Below are 17102 nucleotides of genomic sequence, written 5' to 3'. Positions count from 1 at the left end.
TTTGTTTTTAACTATTGCACTGTGGACTTGGGTGGCGTTTTGAAATAGGTGTTGAAATGACAGATGCGCTTCATTTAGGAATCCCCATGAATTGCATTTTTAAGGACACTTTGAGCATAAGCTTATTGCTTTGATATAACTTCTAGGACTGAATAATTTTATTTATTGCTAGGATGGGATGTTCACAGACCACTGGCTGTTTTCACTTTCTCTTTTCCCATCTATATACTCACTGCTCATCTTGCCATGTGGATGTCACAGAATTTATGAAGCAATAATTGTGTCAGACTAGATGCAGAATTTGTTGAAGGCTGGATTACATTCTTTGCGATCTTAATACATCTGTGAAAGCAATTTGACTACTTCTGCAGAACAATGTGGGGGGGGGGATTCCATCTTAGTTTCTTTTGTGGTTACAGTGGAATTGGCAAACATCATGGGGATTCTTCTGGCTTTAAAACTGTGGGATTCTGGAAGGTGTTTACTCTTGAAAGCAGTTAAATGTAGGGAGCTCAGCAGCAAACTAATTGATTCCCATTATATGCAGATGCAGGTCCTCCCTAGTCCTGCTAATTTGTGTTGGCTAAAGTTCTTTTAGCTACATATATTAATCAGATGTAGTTCCTTCCTTCCTTCCTTCCTTCCTTCCTTCCTTCCTTCCTTCCTGCCCAAATCAGCAGCTGAGGTTGCAATCTCCAACAAGAGACCAGGATAGGAAGAGGAACAATGATGTCCCCTTCTGCTCCCTTTCCCAGCTGCTTTTGGCCTTAAATAGAATAGATGTGGAGGGTACCAGTTCGTTTTCTTTTGCATGGCTGAAAGCATCAGCTTTGGAAATGGGAAGCTGGAGCACATAAATAAAGTTATGATTCACTTCCGCAAACGCATTCATGTTAACCTCACATTGAAGCCCAGCCTTCACATAAGCAAAGAAAACATCAAGGAAAGAAAACATATCATGAGTAGCTTAAACCTCATTTGGCAGGAATTGCTATACTGAAGAGCCAACCTCTCATTCATGGTTAGTTGGCCTAAATTGCTGCTAGAGTGCTTGTTCTGTGCTTTAGAAAGGATTGCTGGTGCACAGAAAGTGGATACCCCTGCTACCAAGATGTTACCAGGTCCTTACATATTGAACTAGATGCAAGGCAGTTCAGTCCCATTTATTTGAATGGAACTGCTTAAAATCTCCAAATACATCTTCACAGACTAGAGAGTCTTGCAGACCCTAGTTAGACAAAGTACTTAGATGTTAGCTACGGTAATTTATTACTGTGGAGATAAGTGAAACTGAGGGCCAAACCACAATACCAAATTGATTACTTAATAATGGGGATTGGTGGATCCATTGAAACCTAGATTCTGCCTCACACCAAGGTCAAATCATTTCTCCACCTAGGCCAGTATATTCTATTCTGATTGGTGGCTTTCAGGCAGAGAGCCTTTCTTGTCGCCTGCCAGTGATACCTGTGATTCCTTTTGAACTGGAGATGCTGGAAACTGAGGCTGGGACCTTCTGAATTCAAAGTGTGCAGTCTGTCACATAACTGCACTCCTTTCCCAAATCTGAATGTGGCAGACATGCTTGAAATGGCTTCCCATCCACTTGATCACTGTGAAAACAGGATACTTGACTACGTAGATCTTCTTGCATTTTTATAAGGGCCCTTCTTACATTCTTAGAATTGGCTCAAGCACATGCACAGTTCAGCCTACACCTATGACCTTGCAGCAAAGCTTTTGGAAAAAGTAGTGAGCAATAGTGTCATGAATGTGAGCTGAGCTGCAGGAGTCAGGTGTGTGCTTGATCCATCCCATGAACCACTTTGTCCTACGCTAAGTTCTGTATTGATCCTCACAACCCATATTCTCAGAATATCAGGTTTTTGACTGGTTCATTTTAAACAGCTTAAATCCTAGTGTTTCAGCTTCAGCTGAGCTGTGTATCAAGCAGCTGATCAGCTAAATTTAGAAAGCAGCTGGCAGCTTTGTGTGCCTTCTTTCTTTCAGTTAACTTTTCAATAAATATTTCACAAATTGGGGAAAGGACTATCTATGTAAACAATAAGCGCTCATGAGCAATCCCGGGAGGTGCAAGAACCCACAAGTATCACCCTGACCCACGAGAAATACTGTTGCTCTAATCTGAAAGACTGCAGCAAACAGTTATGCTATAGTCATAGACACATATGTGTAGGAAAACCTCGATTCTTTCTCTTCTTCTTTTTTTCAAGGCAGGGCAATTGTAAATCCGTCTTTCTGATCTCTTTTTGAGCCATCTTAACCACATGAAACATCTGCAAAACTGTCTCAGAGTGAACATTTCCTCTTTTTGTTTCCTTGCCTTTGAAAAAGGACAGTGAAGCTAATATGCTGATCAATGGCTACTAGAGCATCCGACGTATAAGAGGAAATGCTGTTAGAACAATATTTCACATATGTTAATGTTTACAGTACCATCAGGGTCAGTCTTATTTTCTGTTTGATATATACCAAAGCTGGCATACAGTTTTAGCCAGTGAGGTAATGCCATTTTTAATTTAGAGAGCCTTTAGCTGTCCACTTTAACTAGTGATATCATCTTTGCAGTTGTCTCCTGAGATCTCATGTAAACATAAGTAATGGGCCACAGACAGTTTGGAACTGCATTGTTAAAGGTGGCACTGGTCATTGTAAAGACATTTCCCCCCCTCAGCTCACTTCAGAATTGTCAGATATAGTTTACATTACTGCCATTACAACAACAAAAAAATCCTCCATACATACATTGATATAATTTGGGCCATTTCAGTGTGCATAGCAAATGGGACAAAATGGCCAGAACAAATTAATGCAACAAATTAATGTCAGTTATAGTGGGATAATGAAAAGAAAATGAGATTGTGGGGTGGGAGGGAAGCTAGTAGATGGGTTTTAAAAGCCGACATAATGGAGCAGAAAGAAATAAAAGATTTGCCATACTGGTCCATTTCTAGGTATTAGAAAGGGGCTCAAATCAACATGTGGACATGCCATTTCATGACTTTCCAGCATCCTTCTGACAGCCTAGTTCCAATCCTTCACTCCTAGGATCAGCCTAGGAGTGCCCATCTTTTCCCTGTTTCGCCTTGATATTTGAGATTAGTTTTTAAAAACTAATTATATTTGTAGATGCAGTGTAGGTTGTAGTGTTGTCTTGCAGGGTTAAAAAAAAAAGTTTGAATTTACGTCATTGGATCTGTACACCTAAATAACTACACATCCTAATACTAAAAATGTTGATGTAGTACAGGAAAAGTTGAAGTCTTTGAGTTGTGGTTGTAAACTATCTCTTGTTGTACATGGCCAGAAGCAATCCACTCCCCTTCCACAGTAGTTAGCAAGAACAAAAATTATGGTGGTCATTACGATGTATGGGTTTCTTTGTACAAAAGCAAAACAGGAGATCTGTAGTAATGAGGGAGCAGTAGATGAAACAATGGCCAGGAAGGGGGACATGAACAGGAAGAGGAAAATTACACGACATCTGTCCAGTTAATTGTTGGTAGAGCTATAATTATTTAATGAAGTATAAACCAGTGGCAGGCAGTCTTTCCTCAGTTCCAAAAATACAAGATTTCTTCGTGTGGGTTTGAGAATTGTAGTTCCCAGAACCAGCTGTGGCAGAGTTACTTGGAAATTCAACTATCCCCCTTCTGAAAGTAAGCATGATCTGGATGTAAACTACATAAAACATTTGCAAAAAAACAAATGGGAGAATGGACCTAAACTGAGAAGACAGTCATCTGATAAATGATGGTTTGGTTGGGTTATCTGGTCCCATAGTTCATAGTAACCAATTTGGACATCTGGTCTGCTGAATGCTGAGTGCACATGCTTGGAATCTTATAAAATCTCATTTTACACTGCCAAGGTAGAGCAGAACTGTTTTGGACATAACTTGTAATACATCATGGCATTATACAAATGGGTTACATAATTAAAAACTTGTTTAAACTTTTGCTTGGAGAAAAGTAAGAAAGTTGAGAGATTGTTGGTTATGGTGGAACCCAGGCAGACAAAATTGTCTACCACCACAAGCATGTGGTCACCAATGTTGTAATGCTTGTGAATATCAATTGATGGAAACAGGGGACGGGAAGAGAATGCTCTTGTACTCAGGCCCCTGCTTGTTTCCTACAGGCATCTGGTTGGCCACTGTGAGAATGTGATGCTGGCCTGGATGGGTCTGTGGCCTGATCCAACAGGCTCTTCTCTTGCTGTTATGACATGAACATTGCCAGTGTGAACACAAAAACAACAAATACACTTAAAACAAGACTAAAGCGCTAACAAGTGGGCACTAATGGTAAAGACACATTTATCCCCCTGGGAAAGCCTGTTGGCACAAAAAATGCATTCACTTGTTTCCATAAAGTGCATATAGCAGGCATCAATTGTATCTCGACAGGAATTCTATTCCACAGAACAGGGGAAGTCACACCAAAAGCCCTGCCCCAAGTTGCTGTGGATTGAGCTTCTATGATCTTTGGAACTTGCCCTCAGACCACAGTGATCAACTCCTGCCCTTCCTCCTGAAGGAACTCAGGACAGCAAATGCAATAATTAATAATAATAATAATAATAATAATAATAATAATAATAATAATAGAAAGCATTCTAAAGCATTTAAAATGAGATGAAGTTCTTTTGAGGATTACTGCAATAGCACATTGGGAAATTTGGGAAATAACAAGCTCATAGCCTTCCTTGGTGTGCAGAACCAGTTATGTGATTCTTTTGGTCCTGGCCATTGACCCATAATTTTTTTAGCTGCTGATTTCACTCTTATACTTAGGTAAACTTCCAATATCAATAAGGGAGGGGGCATAACTCCTTAGTAGAATCTGTGTCTTGCATTGAAAAGGTTTTGGGTTCAGTCCTCAGTATCTATGGTTGAAAGGTTCTCTGGTGGTGAAGTCCTGCTCTATGGCACTGAAGACCTGCTTTGAGTCAGAGTGAACCACTTTAAGCTAGATAGAGTAATGGCTGAGTTTGTGTAAGGCAGATACGCATTTTCAATCAATGCAATATTCATCTCTTATCCTTTCATTTGGAGTTTATTATACAGAAGTGTATTTTAACATGCCCATGCAGATGAAACAGTAGGATATAAATTATCATTATTGTGTTCTGTATGAATATAATCAATCCAGTCACTTAGATTAGACATTTCAAAATAAAACTTAAAGCCGGGTTCTTTTTTGAGTGTGCAACAGATCTAATGTTATACAGATATTTCAAGTGATGTGATGCAAAAAGAATATGTGCTAAGATATACAGTGGAGTAGTAAAGAGCGTTAAATATTTAGAGCTTCATAAATTATTCTCTGGACCTATGTTTAGAGAGCTACATACAGAAATTAAAGTATTATGCAGAAATTAAAGCTGAAAAGGCATTTTAGAATTCAGGCGAGAACTTCGCCATTTGAAAAGAACGCTGTGTATTATGTATTGATAACAATGCCGCTATAGACAAAGGATGCAATTTAATAATACAGAATTGTGCTCATGAGATTTCCTTTTGCTTGTTAATTGGTTACTTTAGCTGACATTGTCTGTAAGCATAATGGGCACCATTCTTCCTAATAGTTCCATGTTGCCAGATGATGTCTACAGACATGATGTAGTCCATTTTAATTATTGCATTTTGCTTACATCTCTCAGAATAACGCAGCTTCCAAACAGGCTAGCATTTTTCTTCATTATGTATGCTGCATGGCTATGGTTCCTAAATTAATTAGCTCTCTTTTCTTTCCTGGAAGTTAAAAGTTTCTTTCTTCAATTTATCTACCAGGTACGATTATGTTGAAGTGATTGATGGAGACAATGCAAATGGCCGAGTATGGGGAAAGTTTTGCGGCAAGATCGCCCCTCCTCCTGTGATATCTACAGGACCATACCTCTTAATCAAGTTTGTCTCTGATTATGAAACTCATGGAGCAGGCTTTTCCATTCGCTATGAAATTTTCAAAAAAGGTGAGCAAAAATAATTTAAGGTTATTTTGTCACGCTAATTATTTCAAGCCTAAAATATTAACAGTAGGGATTGTTCAAACTGAAGAGGCCTAGTATTGGGGATGGGGGTAATTAAAATAGCAATTTGTAACGGATCAGTGCAAGAGTGTTGTATTAATGGGAATCCTGGGTTCAAATGTCTACTCACCCATGGAGCTCAGAGAGTAACTGTAGTTAAGTTGCTATCTCTTAGCCTATCTTGATGAAAACATATTTAACATTCATATCTTCTAGAATTCTGTTTTCAGTAGTGTTTTTATGGAAATCATACAAGAAAGTCATGCTGGTTATAAACTTCCTTGGAGGAGTGGGGAACCGGTGACCCTCCAGATATTGTTGCACTATAACTCACATCACCACTGACCGTTGACCATGTTGCCTTTTCTGATGGGTGTTAAAGTCTAAAGACCTCTGGAGGACCACAGGTTGCCCACACGTGCTCTGTTCCCTAATCCCTAACAGAAATAATCCTTTTGCTGCTTATGGCAGGACATGCTTAAATCCCTATGTCTTTGTTCACATGTTATATTAAACCATAATTGATGTGGACTGTGGTTTAACACAAACGAGCAGCTTTGTTGACCATACTGCTCCAGGAGTAAGAAATCATAAGCTTTGGTTTGCTGTTTGATCTAAATCCAGGTTTCATCCAAACAAGCCAAGAACATTGTGCCAGGATTGAACTTGTGCACCAGCAAACTGCTTGTTCACGTTAAACTTCAAGGCACTTTTCTCAGACCTCTGCTGTTGTTTAAAACTGCCAATTTCCTCTCATTTCCCTCCATCCCTGCTTTATTCAAACTTCTGATGTTGTTTGAAACCATAACTTTTCCCCTCTCGGTGTCTTCCCTTTCTTACTCCCATGCCATACTCACTGCTGTTGTGCAACCTGCCTTCAGTTTTGCTCTTCAACCCAGCCCTGACTTCATTCAAATCCAGGTTTGTGCTGTGGCACTGCAAATCCTCCAATGGGAGCTGTGTGGCGACATTCTTACATTTTCATTAAATAAAGAGATAAAGTTCATGTACCTAAGGGGAAGTGTTGGCTGAGGAAAAAATATAATGATGCATCTTAATTTAAATTACATCATATGTTTGAATGTTTAATTAAATGTGTAATTAAAATCCATTCTGCTATTATTGGATTTGTTAAATTTAGTTCCAAGACCTCTCTTTCCAGTATACTGGCAATTAGCTCTTTTGTTCCATTATTGAATAAATTTACAAAAATAATCCACTGGTTTATTTAGTTAATTAGTTTTGCATTTTCACATCCTTCCTACTATTAGGATTCTGTGCTACTGTACTACTCATAGTACTGTAATACTGATAGCATCCAGCAATATTCTCACAGTAATTTACACTGCTCACTATTTTCTTAAATTTATTTGGTGTCACCTCATCCACTATTCCTAATAACAAAACTGTGGAGTCCAACAGCAGTGCTGTTGATATTTTTAAAGCAAACACACACACACACACACACACACACACACACACACACACTTTAATTAGAATTTGTTGACTCCTTTTTTATAATAGTGACTGTTTGCTATGTGATTTATAACCTATATCCTAGGGTGGTTGTGAGAATAAAGCAGGGAGAGGGACAACCATGTATGCCACCTTAAGCGCTTTGGAGGAAAGGTGGAACATAAATGAAATAATAAATACAATAAAATATTTCAGTTTTTATTAATGTGGTAAGCTTTGCAGTTGATAAGTTATTCTGTCCACTCAGGATTCCCACAGAAAACAAAGGGAGCAGATAATGAAGAACATCATCAGAGCATTTCTGCTAAAAAAGTGGGTGGTGGGTGGTACTTAACATAGGTTTTCAAACCTCACACCTAGCATGCTCTGGGTATAAGCTTTCGTGTGCATGCACACTTCTTCAGATACACTAAAACAGAAGTCACCTAATATATAGTGGGAGGGTGGGGTGGGGTTTTTCTCAGAAGGGTAGTAGGAGATGGGTGATTGACTCAAAGGTATGGGAAACCTGTTGACGTCTGTTAACGACTGCAATTAGTCCTACAGGAAAAAGCAAGGGATAGTATGCAGATGAACAAAAATAGCTTTAGCATATGTAATGAGACAAGAATCCAATATGTCTATTCAGACCAGGTCTCGCCATAGTTTTCAGCCTGGTAACTTCTGTTTCAGTGTATCTGAAGAAGTGTGCACGCACATGAAAGCTTATACCCAGAACAAACTTTGTTGTTGTTTAGTTGTTTAGTCGTGTCCAACTCTTCGTGACCCCATGGATCAGAGCATGCCAGGCACTCCTGTCTTCCACAGCCTCCCGCAGTTTGGTCAAACTCATGTTGGTAGCTTCAAGAACACTGTCCAACCATCTCGTCCTCTGTCGTCCCCTTCTCCTTTCACCCTCAATCTTTCCCAAAGAACAAACTTAGTTGGTCTCTAAGGTGCTACTGGACAATTTTTTATTTATTTCAACTGCGTCAGACCAACACAGCTACCTACCTTAACCTAGCATGCTGTGAGTGAATGCTGTACTACTAGAATGCAACCCTGAGGGTAGCAGGAAGGTTTTCCACTATTCGAAGGACTGGCAAATGGTCCCTAGTCTCCCTGCTCTTTGGTCAAATCTTTATTGACTGGCCACTGAGTAGCAGTGAGATCATTTTTTGGCACAAGCTTTGGCTGTACTTGGAAGCAGACTAATGACACATTCAGAAGCCGAGAGAGTCCTCTAACCAAAACTAGATAATTAATGAATAAAGTAAACCCCGAGGGTCTTAACTTTTATAGGAACAAAGGTTTTCCTTCCACAACAAAAGCATTTAGATTCTTAGAGACCGCAATTCCAGCGCCTTGCCAATTAAGCAATGGACTTTTAAGGTTGGTATGCACTGGGAAAACTACTGAAAGAGCCTCTACATAAGCCATTTGCAAAAGTGAGCATTTTCAATGGGGCCCTTTCCCCTTGACATTTCAGTGACAACTCAGCAGTTTCATGCATTTATTTCCTCGTATGATCCTTTAAATCTCCTTCTGAAAGGCATTAGTTACATTAAGGTAACATTATAAATGAGAATTCGCACACACAAAAGTCAGAATATTGAAAGTTATAGGTCCCAAAGTAATTCTAACTCAAGTTTATGCCACAATATATCAAAGTGGAAACGATATTGTCATGTACAGAGATGGAAAAGATTGCACATGTATTTGTGGTCTAAGAGTTACAGTTACCGTGAAACACAGAGTTCACGTTTACTTTTCGTCTAAACATTTTAATGCATCCAAATTAATGGTGAATTAATAAATTTACTGAATGCAAAATCTCTTATCTAGTGTTCATCTATTAAATTATTGTATTGGGTACGTTATAAAGTCAGGCTTGACTGTCACTGCCTGTCCAGACACCAGGTGGCTTGAACAGGTAATTCTAGCAGCAGAAGTACCTTATTCTCTGTTCCACCATAATTACACCGGCAGTGGAAACTATTTGCCTGATCCTTCCTGGTCTGCAGCACCACCCAGATTTTGGCTATAAAGTTGTTCTGTGTGTAATCAGCCCAGCTCTGTTGGCTCCCCAGACCACAGGCAGTGGGAGTCAGTTTAGGTGTGTGAGATAGGTAAAGGTAAAGGTACCCCTGCCCGTACGGGCCAGTCGTGTCCGACTCTAGGGTTGTGCGCTCATCTCACTTAAGAGGCCGGGAGCCAGCGCTGTCTGCAGACACTTCCGGGTCACGTGGCCAGCGTGATGAAGCTGCTCTGGCAAGCCAGCACCAGCGCAGCACACGGAAACGCTGTTTACCTTCCCGCTATAAAGCGGTACCTATTTATCTACTTGCACTTAGGGGTGCTTTCGAACTGCTAGGTGGGCAGGAGCTAGGACTGAGAGACGGGAGCTCACCCCACCGTGGGGATTCGAACCACCGACCATACGATCGGCAAGCCCTAGGCACTGAGGTTTTACCCACAGCGCCACCATGGAGGTGGCAGCTGCATAGTGCAGGAGAAGCAGGGAGGAGCTCAGGTCTGACTTTATGCCATTCCAAGTCTCATAGACCATCCTGCTTTCCATCCCTTCCTGCCTCAACATCATCTCTTCCTATCCTCCAGAAAAGAAAAGAAAAATATCAAAAAGGCTGTTGCATTTCACTTATGAAAGGTATCACACATACTTCCTCTTTTGGTTCAGTCCTGTTTTACAGAGGTAGCCTGAGTTTTTACACTAGCTAGAAAAGATGAATACTTACGACACAATTACTTCCTCGCGACATCCTTCCCTGCTCTTCTTCAATTCACCACTCTGTACATAGGACATCTCTAGTACTAACAACTATCCTTATCCATCAGCGACCCTCTCATATTTGGAGAGCTGCTTTTACAAAAGCACTGTATGTCCCCAATCTCTCATTTAGGGGAAGGGCTAGATTAGGCCTTTACCTATAATTCAGTTCATTTGTAGTATGACCTCCCAAATTAGAATTTGACCAGAGAGCCTGCAATGATTCATTTTTGCCAGAACGCACCATTTTGCTAGGACCTGGATTTGCCATATCGTGCACTTCAGGTGCTGTTTCAGAACTGAGATCACATTCTTCTCAATTGGCTCCTGAACGTCCGCTCTGCCTGGATGGTAGCCAAAGCAGCAAGAGGTAGCGTGGTTTATATCATTTCAGAAGGAATCCATTTCCTACAGTGTGCCATTATTTATATACATATGCATCTAACAGACTAGTCTTCTCTTGGGAAACTGCATGTATTGGAAGGCTGGATATTTTCTAAATATTCTCTGTGCTTCCTGCCATCATTTCCAAAGAGGATACAATCTCCTTATGTGGACCTATACTGGAGATTTATTATCACAAATTTGTTAAGATTTCAGTGTACGTATACATCTCTTTAATAGGCCCACTGGTTCCGGCCTCAATTGTAGGCTCCACAGACCTGACCTAATATTGAAAGGATGGATGATGTCATAGTTCCAGCACATGCTTTGTGTACAGAAGTTAACAGTGTTGGTGTTGACATCTCCAATTCCTAGCGTCTCCAAGCAAAGGAATGTCAGGTGGTAGAGCTGAGAAGCCAAGAGAAGAGCCATGGCTCAACTCCAGAGCATCTGTCTTGCCTGTAGAAGTTCAATCCCCAGGTAGAATTGGGAGAGAACCTTGTCTGAAATTCCAGAGAGCCACTGCCAATCTGAGTTAGATGGACCCATGGTCATACTCTGCCTAAGCCAGCTTCCTGTGTTCTTATGTTCTCGTGCGGGTCCTGAGGAGCACATAAAAGTTTTGCCTCATTCCCACTGGATACTCTTCACACTGGGAAATGAAACACCACATCTAACAATGAAGTGTTTTTAAAGTTGGTGCTGGGAGGGCCAAAAGGAATGCAAGAGAATCCCGTGGGAAATGGGGAATTTCCCCATGGGCCAGTATTACATGGGCCAATGGAATGATGCCTCCCCATTGCAACCGTGCTCAATTCACACATCACATAAATCAGTACAGGTTACCTAGCATGATAAGGTGGGCAGGGTTTTGGATTTGGGAGTAGGTGGAGCTGCTCATTTTAGGAGCTCACTATGTGGACTTTTGCAAGTCCATGTCTCTCAGCTTCACTACCAAGGCCTGCTCATGACCCAGTTGTATCTGGCTTGATGCTCTTGGGGAAAGGATGCAGATGAAGATGGATGTTGGTGTGATCCTGCATGGATTTTTATTTTCACTTTACGCCATCAAGGTGAAGATAAGGTACATAGGTAAAAAGGTAAATGACCCCTGGGTGGTTAAGTCCAGTCAAAGGCGGCTATGGGGTTGTGGCGCTCATTTCGCTTCAGGCTGAGGGAGCCGGCGTTTGTTCGCAGACAGCTTTCCAGGTCGTGTGGCCAGCATGACTAAGCTGCTTCTGCCACCATGGAACACCGTGGCAGAAGCCAGAGCACACAGAAACGCCGTTTATACTTTCTGAGAAGTGATTTTCTAAAATGGAATTTAAATCAAGCTAATGTGAAAGAGCTGGGAGTAGGATAAAGTTTTGTGAGACTGAGAATTCTCTGGTATAAAAGCAGCAGGATGAGCTATGTGGGCAGTACCCAGTGTTGCTGTATGAGGGTATTTTGTGGAGCACACTAAAGGCTAACACCACGGCTGATGTTATGGGTAAGGTTAGGATGTCAACATTGATATTAGTTGGATTCCAGCAACACGACCTGTAATCACACAGTTTATCATGCGTTCACTAACAGCAACACTTTACTGGTGCACCTGTGTCAACACCGCTCAGAATGAGTCAAGTCACCCTTGGTACGAGTACGAATTACCTTTCACATCTAGTTTGTCAAGGAGGCATAGGTCACATCTGGCAGAGTTACTGAGTCACTGCTCTAGGAATCTGAAACCTCTGCTCCATCTACCGAATCCACTCCCCTCCTCTTGCAAAATTTTCTATTTTACCAATAAAAGGCTGTCAGCCTTAAGATTTAAGCTTGAAGGGGCTATAATTATTTCCCTAGGGCTGTCGAGATTTCAGCAGCTTACACTTTCATTGTTCCCACATGACTTTGTCATAATTTTCACACACACACCCCTTTCTTTGGAGCTGGCACAAGTTTTCTTTTTCTTTTTTCCCATTATCACCCTGCTACAAATTGAAAATTGGAGTTCATGCAATAAATGTGAATTACATTTTAATACCAATTATCAATAACAGGAACAAGTTTGCTGGATGATTAATATGGTGATTAAAGTGAGGTGTTTCACCGAAAAGCCACTCTGCTGTTTAGAAAGATAAAATGGTCTAATTTGTTTTCTAGTGAACCAGAATAGCACAAAGTCAGCATGTTGTGTTTATATTTGTTTCTTTTGTTCTGCAGGACCAGAATGCTCCAGAAACTTCACGTCTATGAGTGGGGTGATCAAATCACCAGGATTCCCTGAGAAATATCCCAATAGCCTTGAATGCACTTATATTGTATTTGCACCAAAGATGTCAGAGATTATATTGGAATTTGAAAGCTTTGAACTGGAACCAGATTCGAATCCTCCAGCAGGAGTGTTCTGCCGCTATGACCGCTTAGAAATCTGGGATGGATTCCCTGAAGGTAAGATACGTATCTAAAATGAGCTGCCTGCCGCAGGGTTGTAATCCCACAGCGTGCTATAGAAGGCATGTTGACTTCTAACATCTATCACATACCTTGCCACCCAAAACAGCTATCCCATATAGAGTTCCCACACCCTCCATCATATGACATACCTTGTATCTTGATGTCATTATATTGAACATTTCCCTGTTCCCACCAGCAGTAGTCAGTGACACGGAACTGAAAAAACACACAGCATGATGACATTAGAACAGGAGGTCCATTGAACTACACATTATGGAGGGGGAAATGAATTAACACAGAGCCACCATTTCCAGTGACAGCCCTGCGTTTTTGATAGCATGCTTTTTCTGCTCTAGAAATTGCCCTTGTGCCAAATGACACACTGATATATATATATATATATATATATATATATATATATATATATATACACACACACACACACACACACCACACACACACACACACACGTTATATCTCCCTTTGATTTCAGCAAAGCTGCAGTTGGTTCGTTTACGGTAATCTCTTGCTGATGCAAGCTCTAGAGAATTAGTTTGTATGTTGTTAGCACTAATGGAGAGAGGATGTAAGGGTTTTTATGGCATTATCCTGTGGTTTGCTGCAGCTATTACAAGTTCAGTGGAGTTTAAAGTTATGGTTTTCTTAGGTTGAGCACTTCCTCTTAGGAAGTCCCTAAGCCAAGGGAGTCATACATGCAGTGATGTGCAAGCAAACTGCCCTTGATAACTTCTTCAAACTTTTTGTGCTCATGTGGCAATGAACAGCGGAAGAGAAAAATATTTTGGTTGTCCCATTCCCTAACTTCAAATAAAATCCCTGTGCAGAAAAAGTGACAGCAGAAACTGAAAATCGTGAGGCACCCACTACGGGTCTTACAGTTGTTCTAAGCTTTGCCCAGAATGAGGCAGCCAGCTGAGGCAACATGCAAATTATTTGAGCAATGGAGTCAGGCAAAGCCTGGCCAAGGCAACTTGAACCCATGTTCACCATTCACATGCTGTGTCAGATGGTAGTGGTGGTTGCTCGTGAGTAACCAGTCAGGACTCCAACCTGTCTTTTACAGGTTTTATTTTGGTGCAAAACTATTTACAGTGCAGAACCACAAGTTCATGTCTCCCTCAATCGCTAGCAGAATCTGGGAGTGGTCATTTCCGGGTCCTCCCCCAACATAAGAGCTTAGTCACCCCCAGCCTTTTCCTTCCTTCTTTGCGTTTTACACCTCTGCGCAAGGTGGGCGACGGAAGAGGCGTGCTTCCCTCCTGGCCGGCTTGGCCAGGAGCGGTGCTGAGACTCCCAGCAGCATTCTCTGGTCCCTTCCCCTCTTCCCCACTGGAGGCGTGGCTTTCCCCACCGCAGGAAGAGGAACTGCTTCTCAAGATTTTCGGAGATTCCCTGTATCCCAACTGCCCCTCTGCCTCCCTTCCCTGTTCCGATGGCAATCCCCTGACATGCTGGCTGCAGTGCTTCCAGGTCAGAGAGGGACCTCCCTTCCACCCTCTCTTCACCATGCCACAGGAGCTAGCGGTTTCACTTAGCACACTGCCTTGACTGGCCATAGCTGCTCTTTTTACTGGAGGAAGCCACTGTCACCCCTGACGGTGGCAGGGACATGGTGACTGCTGTTTTAAGATGTATTGCCGTTCTCATTCCCCTCCCCAAGTTGGAGGGGGAACTTCTGAAGCATGGAGGCTCCTGAAGTCATGAAGTCTTCCTGGTTGCAAAATTCTACCTTGAACTCATGCATGAGACAGAGAAGGTGGTGCTTAGCATACTTGGTCCTGCTGTCTCCAACATGATCCTACACAAATGGGGGATGATTACTCCTGAAGGGGGAGTAATGGAGGAAGCAAAATAATGACTGAAGGTCTTTCTAGTATTTAACCTGTCCATTAGAACAGTCTCGTGGCAATTCAAGGCAGTATTATAACTGTGCCTTGAAATGTAATAATAGGGTTTTTTTAAAAACAGCAAAAAGCACTCCGGTGGAAATTTCAATTTCAGATGATATGTGGAGAAAAAGACCAATCAGCCAAATTATTTGAAATATTTTCAAAGAGATTAGTGTCAAAGTTATTGCCGCTGAAGTAGTAATTTTCTGGTTCTAGAAAATGAATGAATTGGAATCATTATGAGCAAGTATTATAATCATCCCAATGTATCTTTGGATTAAAACTGTGTTTTGTTTAAACTATAGAAATCAGGATTGTGACATTTAAAACATATATTTCTATAACTACTTACTTAGCTGGCATCTCTCTCCCAGAAGGGGAGTGCTCTGAAAATGTGCATGATTTAGCATGTGTAGGTATATGAAATGTCAGCTTGTAACATTAGTCATTATTTAATATTTTGTATTAAAAGACATGAAGTGGAACACATTCTTCCTGTCAAAATGGTGCTGGTGGAGAAAGTGTGTGATGTGCACTGACAACAGGAGATGGTTGCTGAGATTAAAGCAATTGGGCAAGGCATGACTACTGTATTCCAGTTTTGTCACCAGGACTGTGTCAGCGGTCCTGGAAAATGGCCCATCTCACAGAGAAAGGAGGCAATGTTGACAATTGCTGGAGGACTCAGACTTACCCGGCAGAGACAAGCCTCTGCTTTCAGGGCTGACCCAACCATTGGGAAGAGTGAAGCAACTGCCTAAGGGGGCAGATTTTGGAGCACAACAGCAGCCCTCACCTTTTCCTCTTGAATTTCCCCCATTCCCCTTTGTAACCCCACAGCCTTTTGTGCCCCCCCCCTTAATGTAGTCTGCTGTCTCCATTGTGGTGGAGGATGCCATCCCATCACCAGTGTTGAAGATTCAACTGCTGATCCAACCAGCTTCTGTGCATGTATTTTTTGGGGGGGGTGCTCAGACAGAGAAATATCTTGGGATTGTTGTGGGGGGAGTGGAGCTCAGTCAATAAAATGTCTAAGGATGGCCTTGGGACTGATTTCAATATCAATGGCAGAAACAAAATTATAGGAGAAAACATTCCATCACATGCACCACAGAAAGGGGAATAGAATCATAGGATCTTGATCTTTGGTGGCTCTTCTTAATGGATCACATGGCCACTCCCTCAGAACCTAAAGCAGAGGCTTGAGTTTGAAAGGGGGGATATTTGTGGCGTAGCCATCCACCATTTTAACATCGGAGCAGACACAGGACACTTGGGCTACATGTATCTACATTGCTGGCTCTGCATAACTCTCTCACTGCTGTGTTCCTAGCTCCCTGCTCCTGAAAGGAGAGGGATCTTGTATGTGTAGGGATCCTGAAGCTTTTTCTGGTTGACCATCTGCCACACTGGCTCTAGCTGATCCATGTCAAGTAGGGTGCTGGGATCCTGCAATCCTATACACACTTAGCTAGGAGTAAGCTCAGTTAAACTCAGCAGTGGACACATATAAGATTGCTCTGAAAATATTCCCGCTGCTTCAACTTTGGAACAGCATGGATGTTCTCCAAAGCCCTGCTCATGAAGGAGTTCTTTATATTATTCTTACTCGCATAAGGGCTTCCCTGCCATATGGGGTGCTTTTTTGCTCTTGGAGGGAAATGGACGGCCTTTGCTAATGCAGAACTGCATGTTTGCATTGGTGCAATTAGTCCATACGACTTGGATTTAGAACATGCTGGACTCCCAACTCCCATCAACTTCAGTCAGTATAGCCTTGGTCAGGATAATGGAAGTTGTAACACAGCAACATCTACAGGGCACAGGAGTTCTCCACCCCTGCCATAAGAAAGTCTAAACTCCACTGATAAGTATGTGTCTAATTGCCCATTTAAGTCAGTGGAGCTTTAATCGCATTGCACTCTGCTTTTCACGTTCACTAAAGGTGGCTAGCTAACACATTCTCTCAATCAAAATGTTGAAAAATTGCAAACCATCTGTTTTTATGCAGTGTAATTGTTCTTGGCATGATGATAATATCTTAGATCAAATTAATAATAATGAACAAATGA

General features: G+C 41.6%; 1 protein-coding gene across 11 annotated transcripts in view; it reads left to right on the top strand.

Moving 5' to 3' along the window:
• Nucleotides 1–17102, top strand: part of NRP1 (neuropilin 1) — a 139763-nt gene that overhangs the window by 59008 nt on the left and 63653 nt on the right. For all 11 annotated transcript variants that reach the window (XR_014540460.1, XM_083579409.1, XM_083579413.1 and 8 more), the window contains 2 exons: nucleotides 5816–5997; nucleotides 12887–13114. Coding sequence is in view for 10 of the 11 variants with exons in the window: in XM_083579409.1 (XP_083435535.1) it covers nucleotides 5816–5997; nucleotides 12887–13114 (410 nt within the window). In the remaining variant the exon portion in view is untranslated. The remainder of the gene's footprint in view (nucleotides 1–5815; nucleotides 5998–12886; nucleotides 13115–17102) is intronic.

The sequence above is a fragment of the Podarcis filfolensis genome (assembly GCF_964270895.1).
Source record: "Podarcis filfolensis genome assembly, chromosome: 12".
In the NCBI taxonomy this organism is placed as follows: Eukaryota; Metazoa; Chordata; class Lepidosauria; order Squamata; family Lacertidae; genus Podarcis; species Podarcis filfolensis.
The sequence above is the reverse complement of the archived record's forward strand: the minus strand, read 5'-3'. Positions and strand labels throughout refer to the sequence as shown.